This window comes from Trachurus japonicus, chromosome 20 (genome assembly GCF_045865225.1).
Source record: "Trachurus japonicus isolate A0001 chromosome 20, Traja_1.0".
Lineage (NCBI taxonomy): Eukaryota > Metazoa > Chordata > Actinopteri > Carangiformes > Carangidae > Trachurus > Trachurus japonicus.
This window is the reverse complement of record NC_140926.1, coordinates 5,892,255-5,908,522: the sequence shown is the minus strand read 5'-3', so window position 1 is coordinate 5,908,522 and position 16,268 is coordinate 5,892,255. Positions and strand designations below refer to the sequence as shown.

General features: G+C 43.4%; 1 protein-coding gene across 5 annotated transcripts in view; it reads right to left on the bottom strand.

Annotated features, from left to right (window-relative positions):
- mpp7a (MAGUK p55 scaffold protein 7a) overlaps window positions 1-16,268 on the bottom strand; it is a 172,232-nt gene that overhangs the window by 80,935 nt on the left and 75,029 nt on the right. For all 5 annotated transcript variants that reach the window (XM_085764042.1, XM_085764043.1, XM_085764044.1 and 2 more), the window contains exons 4-5: window positions 12,334-12,411; window positions 496-576 (exon numbers count right to left, since the gene is read on the bottom strand). In XM_085764042.1, the coding sequence (XP_085620168.1) occupies window positions 496-576; window positions 12,334-12,411 (159 nt within the window). The remainder of the gene's footprint in view (window positions 1-495; window positions 577-12,333; window positions 12,412-16,268) is intronic.

The following is a 16,268-nucleotide window of genomic DNA, read 5'->3' as shown; positions in this document are numbered from 1 at the left end:
CCCAAATAAGCATGATGACAGTGCGTTATGAAGGAGCGCGTCCAGCTCTCCCCTCTATCAGCTCCGTCTGGCTCAGACACCTGCAAGGCCCTGACGGATGGCTGCAGTTATGCATTTGAAAATAACAATGTGTAAATTTATCGCGTAGCTGTCTGCATCTGGCTAATGAGGCCGGCGGCTGCAGCCAAGAGAAAAGAAGAAAAAAAAAGAAGAGAAAAGAAGAAAAAAAAGAAAAGAAGAGAGAGAACGTCCTGGGTCTGAACAGCTGTATTACTTTGTGTACAGTTTGATAATCACATCACTTGCAGAAACAGCAAAACAGCAATCTGCTCTGTTTGTGTAAATGAGCGAGGCCAAAAGTCTAAACACAACAGTATGACATGTCGATGTTTCTGTTAAGACGACTCGACTCCACAAAATAAGAACATGTGGTTGTGGATGTGAATGTGAATGTGGATTTACATAAAAAGGAGGAGAAACAGGAGCTGGACTCACCTGGACGTGGGGTTTGTCCAGCAGCTTCAGAAGCTCTTTGATTTCTCCACTTGCTGGTTTCTTCTCCAACTCCTCAGACAACTGACGAAAGAGAAGACACACGAAGACACGTCACTCAACGGCTTCAGCAAAACTAAATGTCACCGATAGGAAGAAGACAAGACGACCTCTTTGACCTTAGTTCAGCCACATTTCCTTTTTTTTTGTCATTTAAGTTTTTATCCAATATTTTATGCCAACATCATACAAAAGACATCGGACTTCAACACAAACATCACCATAGTAAACAAAAATATACAGAAAAAAGAAAAAGAAGAGAGAGAAAAAACAAAACAAACAAAAAAAACAAAACACAAATCACAGCCCATAAACAGCGCAGCACATCTCCCAGCACTAAACACCATGGTCACTGAAAAATATATACAGTATATGATAATATAGTTCAGCCACATTTCCTGACTTTTTTTAGGACTTCCTGGATACAGTTTAGTTTAGTTTATTTGCACATTACTGTATATAACCTAATAAAACCTAATAAATAATAATAACCTGATAAAAACAATAAAATAATGAAACTAAACATCGTGCAGGATTATGAAAATACCTCCCATATGTAAAAACAACAGTGGTGGTCTTCAAAGTCATTTACATACAAAATAAAAGATAAAGATTGACAGATCCAGAAGTGCTACAAATCTTTGCTAAAGGATGATTTTTTCAGTTGTTTCTTGATATTGATTTTAGTGCCGTCACTGCTGTAGGTAAATTGTTCCACAGAGACGGTCCTCTATATTTTAAAGTGTGTTAGGAAGTCCGACAATATACAAGATGAAAGTCCTTTGAATGTCTTGTTATGATATGAACGGATGGCTGAGGAGAACTTTAAAAAATTCTGGAAACTGAAAGGCAAGTCATGAGATAGACATACAAACTTATACATAAACACACAGGTTTGGTATGTTCACATTTTCAAAAAGGAGGAACAGAAGATTTTTTGGATTGGAAGAATTCCTGATGCCATCCTTCATTTCAGTTTTATTACATTGCACACATTTAGTGAAGAGCAGCTCACAGACCTGAGTAACAGGTGGGTAGTAACTCAGAGAGGCTTCTTCTCCCTCTCTGCAGTTTGAAGTGTTACCTCGAGGTTTAGTTCCTGACCGGTGATACAGGTTACTGAAGGACAGATGGTGTCATATTGTTGTCTGGAGGCTTATTTGCACGTCTTCCTTGACTTTCACACTTCTAAACGAGCTCTGTCTGTGTCTGTGAGGGACAATAAAGACACTTTAAACTTGAAATCGCAACCTAAATGATCTCAGGGTAAGAAACTTCCAGCAGAGCCGGGTTCATGGCGGGCCATCAGAGCTCTTGCTGTGTGAACATGAAAACTGTAGCAGCGAGGGCCTCATAGTTTGATGCGTGGCTATAAATCCACTTTTTACACACACTCACACACACATACACACACACACACTCACTCTCACACACTTGGAGGCTGCTGAGCGTGACCACAGCTCTGAAGTGTTAAGAGCCTTGATCAGGTTCTTATATGGAGGAGGTGAACGCGCTGCTCTTTAACCCTCCGACGCCTGCGTTGTTCCTGCAGGTCGAACGAACCGTCGCCGCTACCTGAAGGTTATCAAACACTCGATCTCATCTTTCTGCTGTACACTCCTCCTCCTCCTCCTCCTCCTCCTCCTCCTCTTCCTCAACTCTGGCACTATGAATCATGGGATAAGGCTGGGACACATACTAGGATTAGAGCTGCAACAATTAATCGATTAATCGCACATTTATCGATTATTAAATGAATCGTCAACTATTTTGATAATCGAATATTCGGTTTGGGTAGTTTTTTTGAGAAAAAAAGTCCAAATTCTCTGATTCCAGCTTCTTAAATGGGAATATTTCTGGTTTCTTTGTTCCTTTATGACAATAAACTGAGACAAAACAAGACATTTGAGGACGTCGTCTGGTGGTTTGGGAAACACTGAATGATGTTACCATAGTTTTTAGCTATAGTTTCTATTTATTGTACTTATCTTAGTGGGCTGGCACGGGACCAGGGCATCGAAATTTTGTTCATCCCATGTTTTTAACATGTGTTGTATGACAATAAAGAGACCTTTGACCTTCAACATTTTTCAACATTTTTTAACATTTTATTGACCAAACAACTAATCGATTAATCGACAGAGTAATCGATAATGAAAATAATCGTTAGTTGCAGCCCTACAAAGGATCCACCTGTGTTGCATCTCTGAGTCGGACCACATCCAGAATGTATATATATATAATATATCTGGTAGCTCCTCTTCCTCCTCACTCCTCCGTCTGCGCTCTGATTTATGGCCGGTCCTGCTGGATGCGGCTGGACGAGGATCCGTCCCACACAAAGACCTTCTTGTGCTGCTCATCCAGCGGCGGCTGCAGCGAGGCCGGGCCAGAGGAAGTCACTGACTGAGGCGTCAGCATGTGGTCGCAGCTATCGCACGATCTACGGTCATGTTTCTGCTCTCGTATGTGCGGTGCATGAACACACACACACCCAAGGTTACACTGTGCAACAGAGGTTGTGTGTAGGCCTATATATAGTTTTTTTTTTTTCGTACCACATGTTTGTGTTTCGTCCCACAGGTGGAGCTGTTCAGCCTTTGGCCGAACTTCAAAGTGTGAAGAGGAGAGAGAGAAAACGCTCAGGTGGACTGGTCTGTTACGTGTTAGAAAAGTTCAGACACGGCTTCGTTTTTAAAATCAATGAAACGTGGGACTGAAATCACAAATCAGAAATGAACCTGCAGCTCTCCCGATCTTTAATTCAGACATTTATAGATCCAATCTTTGTGTTGTTTGAAGCTGCATCTTACAGTATAAACAATCAAATCAATAACAAAATAATTGGGTAACACTTTATAATAAGTACACACCATTGAGAATTAGTTAAGCATTAATCAATACTGAATTCTTCATTTACAACGCAACGATACTCATTAATATATAGTTTATATATAGTTAGTGCTATATTAGTGTTACCAATAAATGGTGTATTAAAGGATAACAGACTCAACTTAACTTCTCATTAATCATACATAATGTCAAATGATGACATCAATAGATAAAATACATGCAAAACCGGAGTGGAATATTATGAAAAAATAAAAGAAATGTTTGTTTTTTCTTCCAAAATCTGAATATATCTGACATCTGCTCCTGAGAGAGAGCAATTAACAAACAGAAAAGAGTATAAACAATCATTTGCATGAGTAAATTAACAAAATAATGAAGTAACAGTGCTGCACTGGCAGAAGCAGCTCCATTTTAATGATAACAATACTCACAAGTTGGTAGGATCTGTATTGAAAATGCTGATGTTGGCCGATATCGCGGTCGAACTGATTTATTGGTGCAGCTCTACTCAGAACTAGATGTTATGAACTTTACTGGAATTTTCTCGCCTCCGTTGTTCATATTTATCCATTTTTTTCTTATCTGACAGATTAAGGGTCTTAAAGACAGACAGCGTCATGTGTTGAAACGTTTGACATTTAAATAAAAATTACACAAAAACCTGGTAATGATGGAGAAGAAATGGAAGAGATAAGGGTAAAAACTCTTTCAATAAGTACTGTAGACTTCAGTATTTCAGATGACAGATAAATCTAAACGCTTCAGTCCATAATAACTTGTGATAGGAAAAAAAGCAGCGGTTTAAAAGAAAAGAAGAAGCAGAAGAAAAAGAAGACACATGGGTCATTTGGTGCCTGTGTTGTCATCACGTAACAGATAAGCCGCTCAGGGAAACACGGTGTACTCCTCTAAGTGTGATGCTGAGGCGGACGATGACAGAGGTTGGAAAAACCTACAGTTGGTTTGAGTAACGACCCCGGCGGGGTGGGAATAAGGCAGCAGAGGTGAGGCCGGGCAGGGGGCTGAGGTCAGAGCGGGGTTAGGGAGGAACGCTCTGTCACTTCACCTGAGAGAAGACTGAAGCTACATGGAGGGAAGGAGGGAAGGAGGGAGGGAGCTAATGAATAGTCACAGTGGTCAAGGTTACAGCTGAACTTTATCCAACCCTGCGTTACTTCACTTTATCAAATATACACACAGAAAAAAAAAAGAAACGTGCAAGGTCAGAGTAAGTGACGCAGAGAGAGAAAGAAAGAGGGGGAGGGAGTGAGGGAGGCCACATGTGTAAACAGAGAAAAAGAAGAGGTAACACTTTAGATTAGGGAACACATATTCACCATTAACTACTGTAGGTGCTTATTAATATGCATATAAGTAGCTTACTAGCTCCTTATTACTGTGGTAATTATTAAGCACGTACTGTATTAACACCTTATTCTACATAGCCTTATTCTACCTCAATTACACCATTTTTCCTGATATTATTTCCTAATAATCGCTTATTCATTGTAAATTAATGCATTAATGCTACTAATTCAGAGTGATAAAGGAAGAATTACTGTTCTTGTGCTACTGCCCCTGTACAGAAGAAGTTCTGAGACCTTTACTTTTTTGGTCAATGTACGTTCAAATTAGTGCCAATGGCGTGAAATTTTGGAAATATTGTAGAGAAATATCTGGGAAAAAAGTGGTACAATTTCTCCAAAAATGTTTAAACATTCAGTTCAAACAGAAAAAAGTGGTAAAAATTCTCAAAAAAAAAAAGTTTTTAGTTTAGTTTCTGGAAAAAAAGTGGTAAGATTTCCCCCCCCCCCCAAAAAAAAAAAAAAAATCTCAAAAAATTCTAGAAAAAAGTGGTACAATTTCTCAAAAAAAAAGCTTTTAAAATATTTCTAGAAAAAAGTGGTAAAAGAAAAATTGAAAAAGGAGTAAAATTTCTAAAAAATCTCAAAACATTTCTAGAAAAAAGTGGCAAAAATTTCTTTAAAAAAAATAGTTTAAAAAAATTCTAGAAAAAAGTGGTAAAATTTCAAGAAAAAGTTGATCCGGACCCCACTTTGAGAACCATTGCCCTAATCTAAAGTGTTATTGAAGAAGAGATAAAGATGAAAACAAAAGAAGAAGAGATGAAGAGATGGATGTGAGTCAGAGAGAGAACATCACTCGCTCTGATTCAGCACCGTCCATCATCTCCTCGTGGCCATGGGGGGTGTTTACGGTGCAGTGGGTGAACGCTACATTTCCACTCCTTCCTATTTGTCCCTGTTAAAGCACCTTGTCCCATAATAACTCAGCGGTGCCGAGGACAGACGGGAGTGGACGTCTCGTCTCTGGACTAGTACACGCTCCGCTCCGCCGCTCTTCTCTTCTCTTCTCTTCTCCACCTCCATCATGCCTCCACCTCACAATCACATTTTCCATTCTGAGAGCGTCACAGAGGAGGGAGAGGAGGGGGAGAGGAGGGGGAGAGGAGTGAGGGTAAAAAGATGCTGGCCTCCTCGGAGACGGTGTGTATTTCATTTGTTAAATGTCATGGCAGGCGCTGCAGTGTTTAGATAAGTTTGATCCCAGCGTGTCAGTTTATGGCTCTCCCTTGACCCCGAACGGCTGCCTGCTCTTGTGTGCAGCTGCCAGTTCCTCCGGCTGACCTTTTCTTTTAATAGCTTTTTATTAAACTTATTAAACACACGTTAACCTTTTTTTTTATTTACAAACCCGCAGCTCTCGGGGCCAGTCAGCGTCATCCATTTGATCCGTGGTGGATAAAAAGTTGCGCTTTGGCTCGGCGTGCTGCGACTGATCAATAACGAACCGACTGACTACAGCGAGCCGCTCAGGAATTCGCTCTCATGCAGCATTTTGATTTGATTTTTACACATTTTATGCACAAAGATGTTTCCCTATTATTATATTTTATAGGTTTCAATAAAAGTTTTTAAAGTCTCACGGTCTGAATGCTGGCGCTCGCACTCTTACAAAAATAAAATTAAAAAGGAAATAATGAATACATGAATTTTTCTCATGCAAATAATCAAATCTTAAGAGAGTGGGTGTCAGGAGAAAATAGTTTTTCAAAGTGACTTCATTCCAAATGTGTTTTTGATTGGGCCATTCATGAAATACATAAAGTCCATCAGTGGATTTAAGATTCAATTGTACTTTTAACTAGTAATAAAGAGGTGCAGGCCTGCAGGCGTTCCTAATTTACAGCTTCAGCACACTCAAACACAAACTCAGACATTATGTGTATCACTGCAGTGTGTGTGTGTGTGTGTGTCTGTTAGCACGGTGGAAAACAATCTGTTTTCAAATGGATAAGAATTAAAGAAGAAAAAGTAAGACAAAGGCTCTAAAAAGCTTTAAACAACAAAGTCTGCATGAGTCTGTGTTTCAGATAATAGATCTTAATACTGAAGATGAATGATAAATCAACGGGCCATATACTATCCTTCAAAAATAAGAGGGTAAGTTATATTGTTATTATTCAGATAACGGGGTTTCAGATGATTATTATCTTCCAGCGGCGGCAGAGTTCAGTAAAAGTACGATCAGGTCACACAGTTATACGATGCACGGCCTCTGGTTGCACTTTAGAGGAAGAAGAGGAGGAGATGTAATTACTGCAATTAACAGCACCACTTATTATATCAAAACAATAGCAAATATAATTGCTCATTATTGTGACATTCTGACCTCTATCCAACAGTAACTGTGTCGTTTTCTGATGGTTTCACTTGCGTTTATTCAACGTTTTAAAAGGCTCGTGAAGCCATAATTTACTGTAAAGTGAAAACCACCTGACGCGGATGAAGCCCCCTCTCAGTGTGTGTGTGTGTGTGTGTCCCATTACACAGGACTTATAGATATGGACACAGCCCAGTGCTCTCTGATGGCACCCAGTGGTTTTCCAAGGTAACAGCGATCGGGCAGCGATCCAGAGGAGAGAGGGAGAGGGTTAGAGGCAGCAGGACAGTGATGGAGCTGCTGTTCATCTCACTGTGGATGTGGGATGTGGGACGAATACGAAGTATAGCCCATTATTATAAACAGTTTGTCTCAAAGGGCTTTACACAGCATCATAACAACTTCCTCTGCTCTTAGACCTTCACATCCACTGAGGAAAAACTCCCAGGAAAACCCTTTAAACAGGGAAAAAGTTGGAGAAAACTCAGGGTGAGCGACAGAGGAGGGATCTGCTGTGATGAAGGCTGCATCGCCGAAACGCATCAGAGTGTTTTTGCATGATGTGAGCCAGAATAAATCATGTGAAATGTGATTATGTTGTCCTCAAATGTATTAATTAAAGGGATAGTTCACCCAAAATTGAAATTTCACTCATTCCTCCGTGGCTTCTCTGAGTTACAGGGGGTCTCGGCATAGCAGTGCATGTCCATATAACGGTTGCAAGTGGATACCAACTGTCTTCGTAACAAAAAGACACACCAAAAAATATCCAAATACCTCTATGCTGCTCGTATGTAATGTCCGTCTTGTATTGAAGCCCCGAAATGCAAAATTGTCCCGAAAAAAATTAAGAAAGTCCGAGTAAGTACGAGCAGCATGGAGGTATTTGGATGTTTTTTGGTGTCTCTTTTTGTTACGAAGACAGTTGGTATCCATTCGCAACCGTTATATGGACATGCACTGCTACGCCGAGACCCCCTGTAACTCAGAGAAGCCACGGAGGACTCTGAAACTTCTCCCAGCCCTTAGTCCACATGAGGGTGAGTAGATAATGAGTGAAATTTCGACTTTGGGTGAACTATCCCTTTAAGATGTGCTACCATTGCAAGTTTTTTTGCAAACTTTTTGATTCATATGAAGTCTTTGGTTCAGCACTTTTTGTTGAAGCGCAACCTCTTTTTGTGATCAGATGTTGTATACAGACAGGAAAGCAGCTTATAAGGCTGAATATGCAGAATATGTAAAACGGCGGATCAGACTGGCGGTCTGGTCTGGCACTCGTCTGGAGGCCGATCTGCCCCTGTAGATTAATGTAATGTGGTATTTTTTTGACGAGGCTTCTATTTCAGTCTTAATGAGCGCTATAAGGCGGCTGTGAGTGTAGTAATGAAAGTCTATGTACACCCCATAAACGTGTGTGTACAGTCGCCCACTGACTTGTCTCAATATGGATGTAACGGAGCTCCTATACGCCGAGCTGGTGGCAGTCACCTGCTGTGTGTGTGTGTGTGTGTGTGTGTGTGTGTGTGTGTGTGTGTGTGTGTGAGACAGTGCACACCGAGGCTGAAGTGTCATTTTATGTTAGGCAATAAATTAAGCCGCCATTTACCCCGAAACCCGAGCCTGAAAAGAACTTCATCTAGCTGTAGATCTCTGCTGCTGCATTTCAGTCCTCAGCCACTTCAATGGCGTTCGTTTGGAGCGGTGACACGGCTGAAAAACTATCTGCTTTAAAAATACATCGCAACGCTCCGGGGTCGGGAGTTTTTCTCCACTTTTTTTTACTTTTTGATGGGCCAAAGAAGAGAAGGGGGTTGGGTGGGGAGGGGAGGAGGGGAGGAGGGGATTTGGTGGGACTGCGGTGTGTTTGATGATACACCATCTCTGGGCTTTATCCCGATACCTGATAATCCCAGGGAGACGCTTTGCGGGGCATTTACCAGGAAGCATAAATTTGAAAGTCTGTAATTTGACAAAAAGGGAGGAGAAAGAAAATCTGTAAAGAGGCAAAGAGGAGGAGGATGGAGGTGAGGATGGTTGGGGGTCTGTGGACTCCTGCCACCGATCAGGGGGGAAACAAAAAGCGAGGAGGACACATCCCTCAACAACTATTGGAGACAGATATTTGATGTATTTTCCTAAATCTGTGGTCAGACTATAACACCTGACTATCACACAGCCATTTCCAGTGTAACAACTCCAGGCTGCAAAGTCTCAGATTGTGCTTTGGCATTTGCTTCCCTGCTTGCATGGCACGCAGACTCATACTTTTTTAACTGGAAATCAAATTCAGCCCCTTCATTTCTACAATGGTTGAGGGATGTTCCATCTTTTCTACCTTTAGAGAAAATGAGATATTATGTAAAGCCCAGAGAGACTTCACCCTTAGCTGGAGTCCCTTTATAGACTTTGTAGAAGGTTTTCCCTTTCAATGATACAAGTTGTATTGGATAGTTAGAACCACTTTACAACATGCTCAAAACATTAATTCATTGAACTTATAATAAGAGGTCACTGTCTGACTATTTTTGTATTTGTTTTTGTATTTTTCTGCTTTAAGAGCCTTGGGGGAGGGGGTCTATGTTTTGAAGTTGTATGTCTGTTAATGGAAAACTGCAAAATAAAGTTTTAAAAAAAGCGAGGAGGAGGAGAAACAGAAGCGATCCTTTACACCCTGTTGTTCAGTTGTCTTGCTGCTGCTGCTCCTGTTCTGTTCTGCTCTTATCTGGTTGTCTGCTCGTCCGCTGCCAGTGCTAACAGCAGGGTGGAGGAAACACACAGAGCGGGAAAAAGAGAGCAGTAAAATGTATTTTTGAGAATATTGTCCCTGCATGCAGCATCCAACGCTCGGCCGGCCATCCTGGTTTGGTTAAGGGTCCTGGACGGTTTGGGACTCCTCTCTCTCTCTGTGTGTGTGTGTGTGTGAACGGTCCAGGATGGATGGAAGGCTCTGGCTCCGTCACTGACACTTGCGGGCTGCAGGGTCAGGAAAACCGCCGGAGACCACAACAGGCTGGCCCTTTAACGTTCGTGACAGACTCAGGACACTCTGGACTCTCTCCTTTCCCTTCGGGCTTTACCCCAAACGACTGACTGACTGACTGACTGTAAAGGACGTCAGCCCCTCGTTCTCCTCCCCGTCTCTCTCTCTCCCTTGACTCAGTACTAATTAGGATGATGTATGGCTGTGGGCTCTTTTAGAAAAGTAAGGGGGGGGTTGGTGGAATAGTCGGAGGCACTTTGATTACAATAAACAGAGCTGGGGATTTCAAACAAAACCACACACCAGTCAAAAATGGACTTTTCCTCCGCTCCGCTCGCCATGCCAGGCTGGCTCTTAGGGTTTACACAGGTGTGTGTGTGTGTGTGGGTGTATGTATGTGTGTGCACGCATGGGTTTCGATAAATATCACAATGCAGTAACAAATGTCCGACATTTAGGTAATAAATTAGATTGAATGTCTTCCACAGCTTGACGCAGCCCAGTGGAAGAAAAGCATCACGGTCAACGTCGCTCCTCTTATTGCGTGACTTCTCATTTACAGGTCAAGCAGCGAGGGAGGGAGGGGTGCACATGCTGAGCTGCGATGCTTCCCGTCCGCCGAGGTTCCCGAGGTTCCCGATCATTTCCTGCGTTCTGTTTATAAGCCGGAGCTCAATCATCCGCCGTCGCCCGTCACACAGCCGTCGCCCATCCATCTTCAGCTTTTCCCTTCTATCCGGTCTCTGCCCAGGGAAAATGATCAGTTTGTCTTTGCAGCGTTTGGGTTTTTCTTTTTGATTTCATGGTGCACGGCTAGATGTTTGGGCAGCGGTGGGTTGCAGAGTGGGGACGGACAGCGCTTGTGTTTTTGCAGAGAGAAGCAACATGTGAGAAGGGGACAGCGCAGAGTTCAGTCCAGGGTAAGAGGTGAACGAGGATAAACATCATCATCATCGTTGGAGGAGGAGGAGGAGGTTCGGCCACACGCTACTGCTGCCGGGTGTGGATGGGATGTATGTGATTGTATGTGTTACAGACACGCGATAAAGAGCCACTTGGCGCTGGCGATGCGAGGTCTCTGCGTTCAATCTGCCGCTGCGCTGCAAGACAAACTGCCTACCTGCTTACACTAAGTCTCTCCGGGTTTGAGTATAAGCAAATCATGTCTGCTCGCTTTTTCAAACACAAACACACTAAGACGGAGCATGCAAGAGAGAGAAAGAGAGAAACAGAGAGAGAGAGGGGACATATTGTGAGCGTAGGCGAGAGACAAATTACGGGAAAAAACCTCGATAAATGAGCGGAGGAATAACAAATTCAGATCGTTTTGTAAAGGAAGGAGTGGTTTGATGAGTAAGAACATGATGGGAATCGCAGACGACGGCTTTCACGGTCGCTACATCCCAATCAGACTCAATAATCTACACATAAACCTGAGGTAACACTCCACTGTTACCGTGGCAACGCTCTCGTCATCGTCTCAACAACTCTTCATCAACTCTTATCCCGAGTCGTGGGCTTCTCTCCCGCTCCGTTATCAGCTGCTCCAACAACAAACGGAGACTTTGGGAAAAAACAAAGTTAAATCCACACTCCTCCCGCTCCATGAAATCAATTTGACTTTACTTAATCTCTGTTATTATTAAACCCTCATGTTTCAAAAAGCTTCATGAGCTCGTCTATACGACCCAGTCATCTTGTTTCAGCCGCCCTGCGTTGCGTATACGTATCTCTCGCTAACTTGGTAACTTATTACGTTTCCTCGCACCGAGTCGTTTTCCAGTTTTTATTCAAACGGAGAATTGCTTCTGATTGCCGAGCGGCTGGGATCGTGGAATTTGATTATTTGAATCCTAAACTTGCAGAATATTCCTGCTGGGTTCAATTAGCTGCAACTAAGCACTTCCTCCATCCAGATTGTGGAGGTCAGACAGAAACGTCTTCCTTTTTTTTCTCTCTCTCTCTCAAATCCTGTGTCATAATTAGTTTCAGACAGATGGAATAACTTCCACATACACACTTACGCTGCCACCTCAGTTAATGGCTGTGGCACTGGAGGGTGTGACGGGGGAATCAGCTGCCAGGGTCGGCATCATCGACAAAACATGAATCCTCGATGTTTCTCGCTTCGGTAAAGTTCCACAATGAAGCTGTCGGAGATGCACGGTGGCCCTAAACGCTTTTTTTATGTGTGTTTGTTACCCAGCAGTGATTATAACCAAATAAATAGAAGTTTTTCCTCCTGAAAACAGGAAACTTACTTCACGGGCCAGAGCTGCGGCGCTGTCCAGGACGGGGACGGGTTTGCTCTCCTCATAGTGCTGCAGCCTCTCGTGGATCTGAAAGGACAGATTGTGTTCGTCAGTGAAGAACAAGAAGAAACCAGACAATTTTATGTACAGTATAGCCCATTTTTACAGCTTTAAAGGGCTTTACAGAGCATCATAACAACTTCCTCTGCCCATCGAAGGAGGAAAAACTCCCAGGAAAACCCTTTAAACGGGGAAAAAGTTGGAGAAACCTCAGGGTGAGCAACAGAGGAGGGATCTGATGTGATGAAGGCTGCATCGCCGAAACACATCAGCGTGTTTTTGCATTATGTGAGCCAGAATGAATCATGTGAAATGTGAGTATTTTGTCCTCAAATTTATTAATTAAGATGTGCTACCACTGCAAGTTTTGTGCAAACGTTTTGATTCATATTAAGTCTTTGGTTCAGCACTTTTTGTTGAGGCGCAAACTCTTTTTGTGGTCAGATGTTGTATACAGACAAGAAAACAGTTTATAAGGCTGAATATGCAGAAGAAGGAGAAGAAGGAAAACAAGAAGAGGAAGAGAAAGAAGAAGAAGGAGAAGAAGGAGGAGAAGGAGGAGCAGGAGGTCAACGTTGTGCTGCAGAAAAGACCACAGCGAGGCCACGCTGAGCAAACACACACACGTGTAAGCAAGAAGTGCACACAATAACCCATGTGCACACATGTATGAAAACATGTACAGCCTCTGTCCACACCATCTCGTACTTAAAAAACACACACACACACACACACACACACACACACTTCTCTTTCACACACGGCAACAGACTACTCTAAGTGTCTGCGCTCTGCGTAGCCGCTGTACAAACAGTCCAGTTTTCCACCGTGCATCTGATACGCCCCAGTGGCCCAACAACGACTCCAAATCATTTCAACAGTCGGTTAAATTGGTTTAACATTTCCTTATCAGCCTCAACACAACGACTGCACAATGTAGAGAGACAAAGAGCGCGTCGCTGGGGGAGTTGAGCTAAAATGGAAAAGTAGCCCCCGACTCGTGCATTAACGTTCACTCATTTACACACACCAAAACACCTCATCACTCAAAACGCTGATATATGGAGCAGGGAGGGATCATTTATACACACTTGTGCCCACGCACACACACTAGGAATGTCACGATTACTTATTCTCACAATTAATCGCGGTATTAAACGCCACAATTAATTAATCGTATGAGATAATAACAGAACGTTACCAGACAGAGTTGTTTTAGAGGTAAAACCACTGATGCACGTTGCCTTCAGGGACAGTTTTTCATCAAGCAGTCTCTGTATTTCCCTCTAAAACAACTCTGTCTGGTAACGTTGTGTTATTATCTCATAGCGTGGTGAATGTGCAGGTCACAACTTGTCCACCAGAGCGTTTTGGAGTTGTTGGATTGTGTATTTGATGAGTTTGATGAGGGAAACCAAGAAATCCCATGAGCCTCCGTAGCGTAGCTCTGAGCAGCTCGCGGCTCTGCTCCGCCGTTCTAAAAATAGCTTGCACCGACAAATAAAGGTAACGAACCTACTGCTATGACTATAGGGATTATGGCAATGGGCCAATTTGCCAAAATGTTGAACTATCCATTCAATGCATAATAATCATGATAATCGTAGTACCGTGATTATTTCTCTGACAATAATCGTACCAGGAAAATGTTTAATCGTGACATCCCTATTGCACACTAGTAGTGCTCCAGCCTACACACACACACACATACACACCACAGAAAGAAGAAAAAAATCCACTACAACCATCCCATATGTGATTTAAGAGCAGCTGTGCAGGAATGCGGCCTACAGGCTGCTGTCAGGTCCCATCAGGGAGCAGACAGGGACGAGCGGGCTCCGAGCAGCCGCTCCTGAGCCTCTACCTCGGCCCCAGCATGGCGGAGCGGAGCCGGGCCACGGGGCTGACTGACTGATAGCTGGGCCCGCGGCCGGCACATCCAGCTGGATGTCCCAGAAAGCATTCCAGCACGACGGTGGAACAGAGGAGAGAGTGACAGAGAGGAGGAGAGGAGGCCCCTGGGCCGGCTCCACGGCTGCAGGGGCCAAATCCACACATGTGGGAGCTCTCACACACACACACACAGATGGAGCGCCGCGGTGACAGTTTGCCATAGAAGATCATTCAGCGGGACGCAAAGTGACAAGGGGAGCAGTTTGTTTGCTGTCACACCGTGAGCAGCTACAGATGCTGCCTGCAATTAAAACATCTGTTTTAAGACTGTTAAACATAATTTTTCCTCCTCACTTCGCAAGAAGATGTTTAGCGAGACAGCACTGAGCGGTAGCAGCAGCAGCACGAGTCGACTGGATGGAGTGAGATGAGATTACTCAATCACATCATGGGATCTGTCTTTTCTAATGAACCCCTCCCTCCTCCCCCTCCCTCCTTCTGAAATGTTTCTCAGCGTTTTTGGCTCCCGGATTAAATATTTGGGGAAGCTCTGATTAGCAAAAAAAAAAAGAAACGCAACATGTGTAGATGAGTTCATTTCAGTCTTTTCAAGCTGTCATCTGTCTTTGATAAGCACCAGGAAAAAAAAAAGCACGTCCACAAACCCAAAACATGATGTCATTCACAACACAACACAAATAAGGTGATGTGAGTAATCAAACGGCTCCTTTAACGACTTTCTGAGCAGAAAATTGCACAGAACTGTACGTTAAATTCCTTTACGTATAAATATATTATAACAACCCCACCCCCTCCCTCCTCCTCCTCCTCCTCCCTTTTCCAGTTCAGCTGCTGGCGTTAAACAGGTTGCCATTTCAGCTCCACTTCTCCACACACACACACACACACACGGACTCTGGTGGTGATAAATCACCGCCTGTTAAGGAACCGTGTGCGTCGGCCAGCGGAGCAGCCGTGTTTCAAGGTCAGCTTAGAGGTTCAAATCCTTGTGTAAAGCCGACATTACTCGGCTATAAAACATGGTGCATTAGGCGTGTCGCGGAGGTAATCTGCTGCAAAGGCCTGAGGGAGCGGGACGGTTTCTCTCTCAGCTCAGCTGTGGAGAAACGCCGGGACTTCTTGTGGACAAGACGAGGACGGGACGGCAGAAGGAAAAGTGGCACAGGAGAAAGATTGGGAATGTAGATTAAAGGGGTAGTTCAACATTTTGGCAAATTGGCCCATTGCCATAATCCCTATAGTCATAGCAGTAGGTTTGTTACCTTTAATTGTCGGTGCAAGCTATTTTTAGAACGGCGGAGCAGAGCCGTGAGCTGCTCAGTGCTACGCTACGGAGGCTAATGGGATTTCTTGATTTCCCTCATCAAACTCATCAAATACACAATCCAACAACTCCAAAACGCTCTGGTGGACAAGTTGTGACCTGCACATTCACCACGCTATGAGATAATAACACAACGTTACCAGACAGAGTTGATTTAGAGGGAAATTCATGCAAAACCGCTGATGCGTGTTGCCTTCAGGGACAGTTTTTCATCAAGCAGTCTCTGTATTTCCCTCTAAAACAACTTGTTGTGTTATTATCTCATAGCGTGGTGAATGTGCAGGTCACAACTTGTCCACCAGAGCGTTGTGGAGTTGTTGGATTGTGTATTTGATGAGTTTGATGAGGGAAACCAAGAAATCCCATGAGCCTCCGTAGCGTAGCTCTGAGCAGCTCGCGGCTCTGCTCCGCCGTTCTAAAAACAGCTTGCACCGACAATTAAAGGTAGCAAACCTACTGCTAAAACTATTATGGCAATGGGCCAATTTGCCAAAAATGTTGAACTATCCCTTTTTAAAAAAGAGAACAAAACAAAAAAAACTGGGATGTCATGGCGTGGTGCTAACACAAGCATGAGTAAGGGCTGTTGTCGGTATGTTCCATGTTTTATGGCATTAAAAATGTACGACTGCCACTTTGGGGCAAT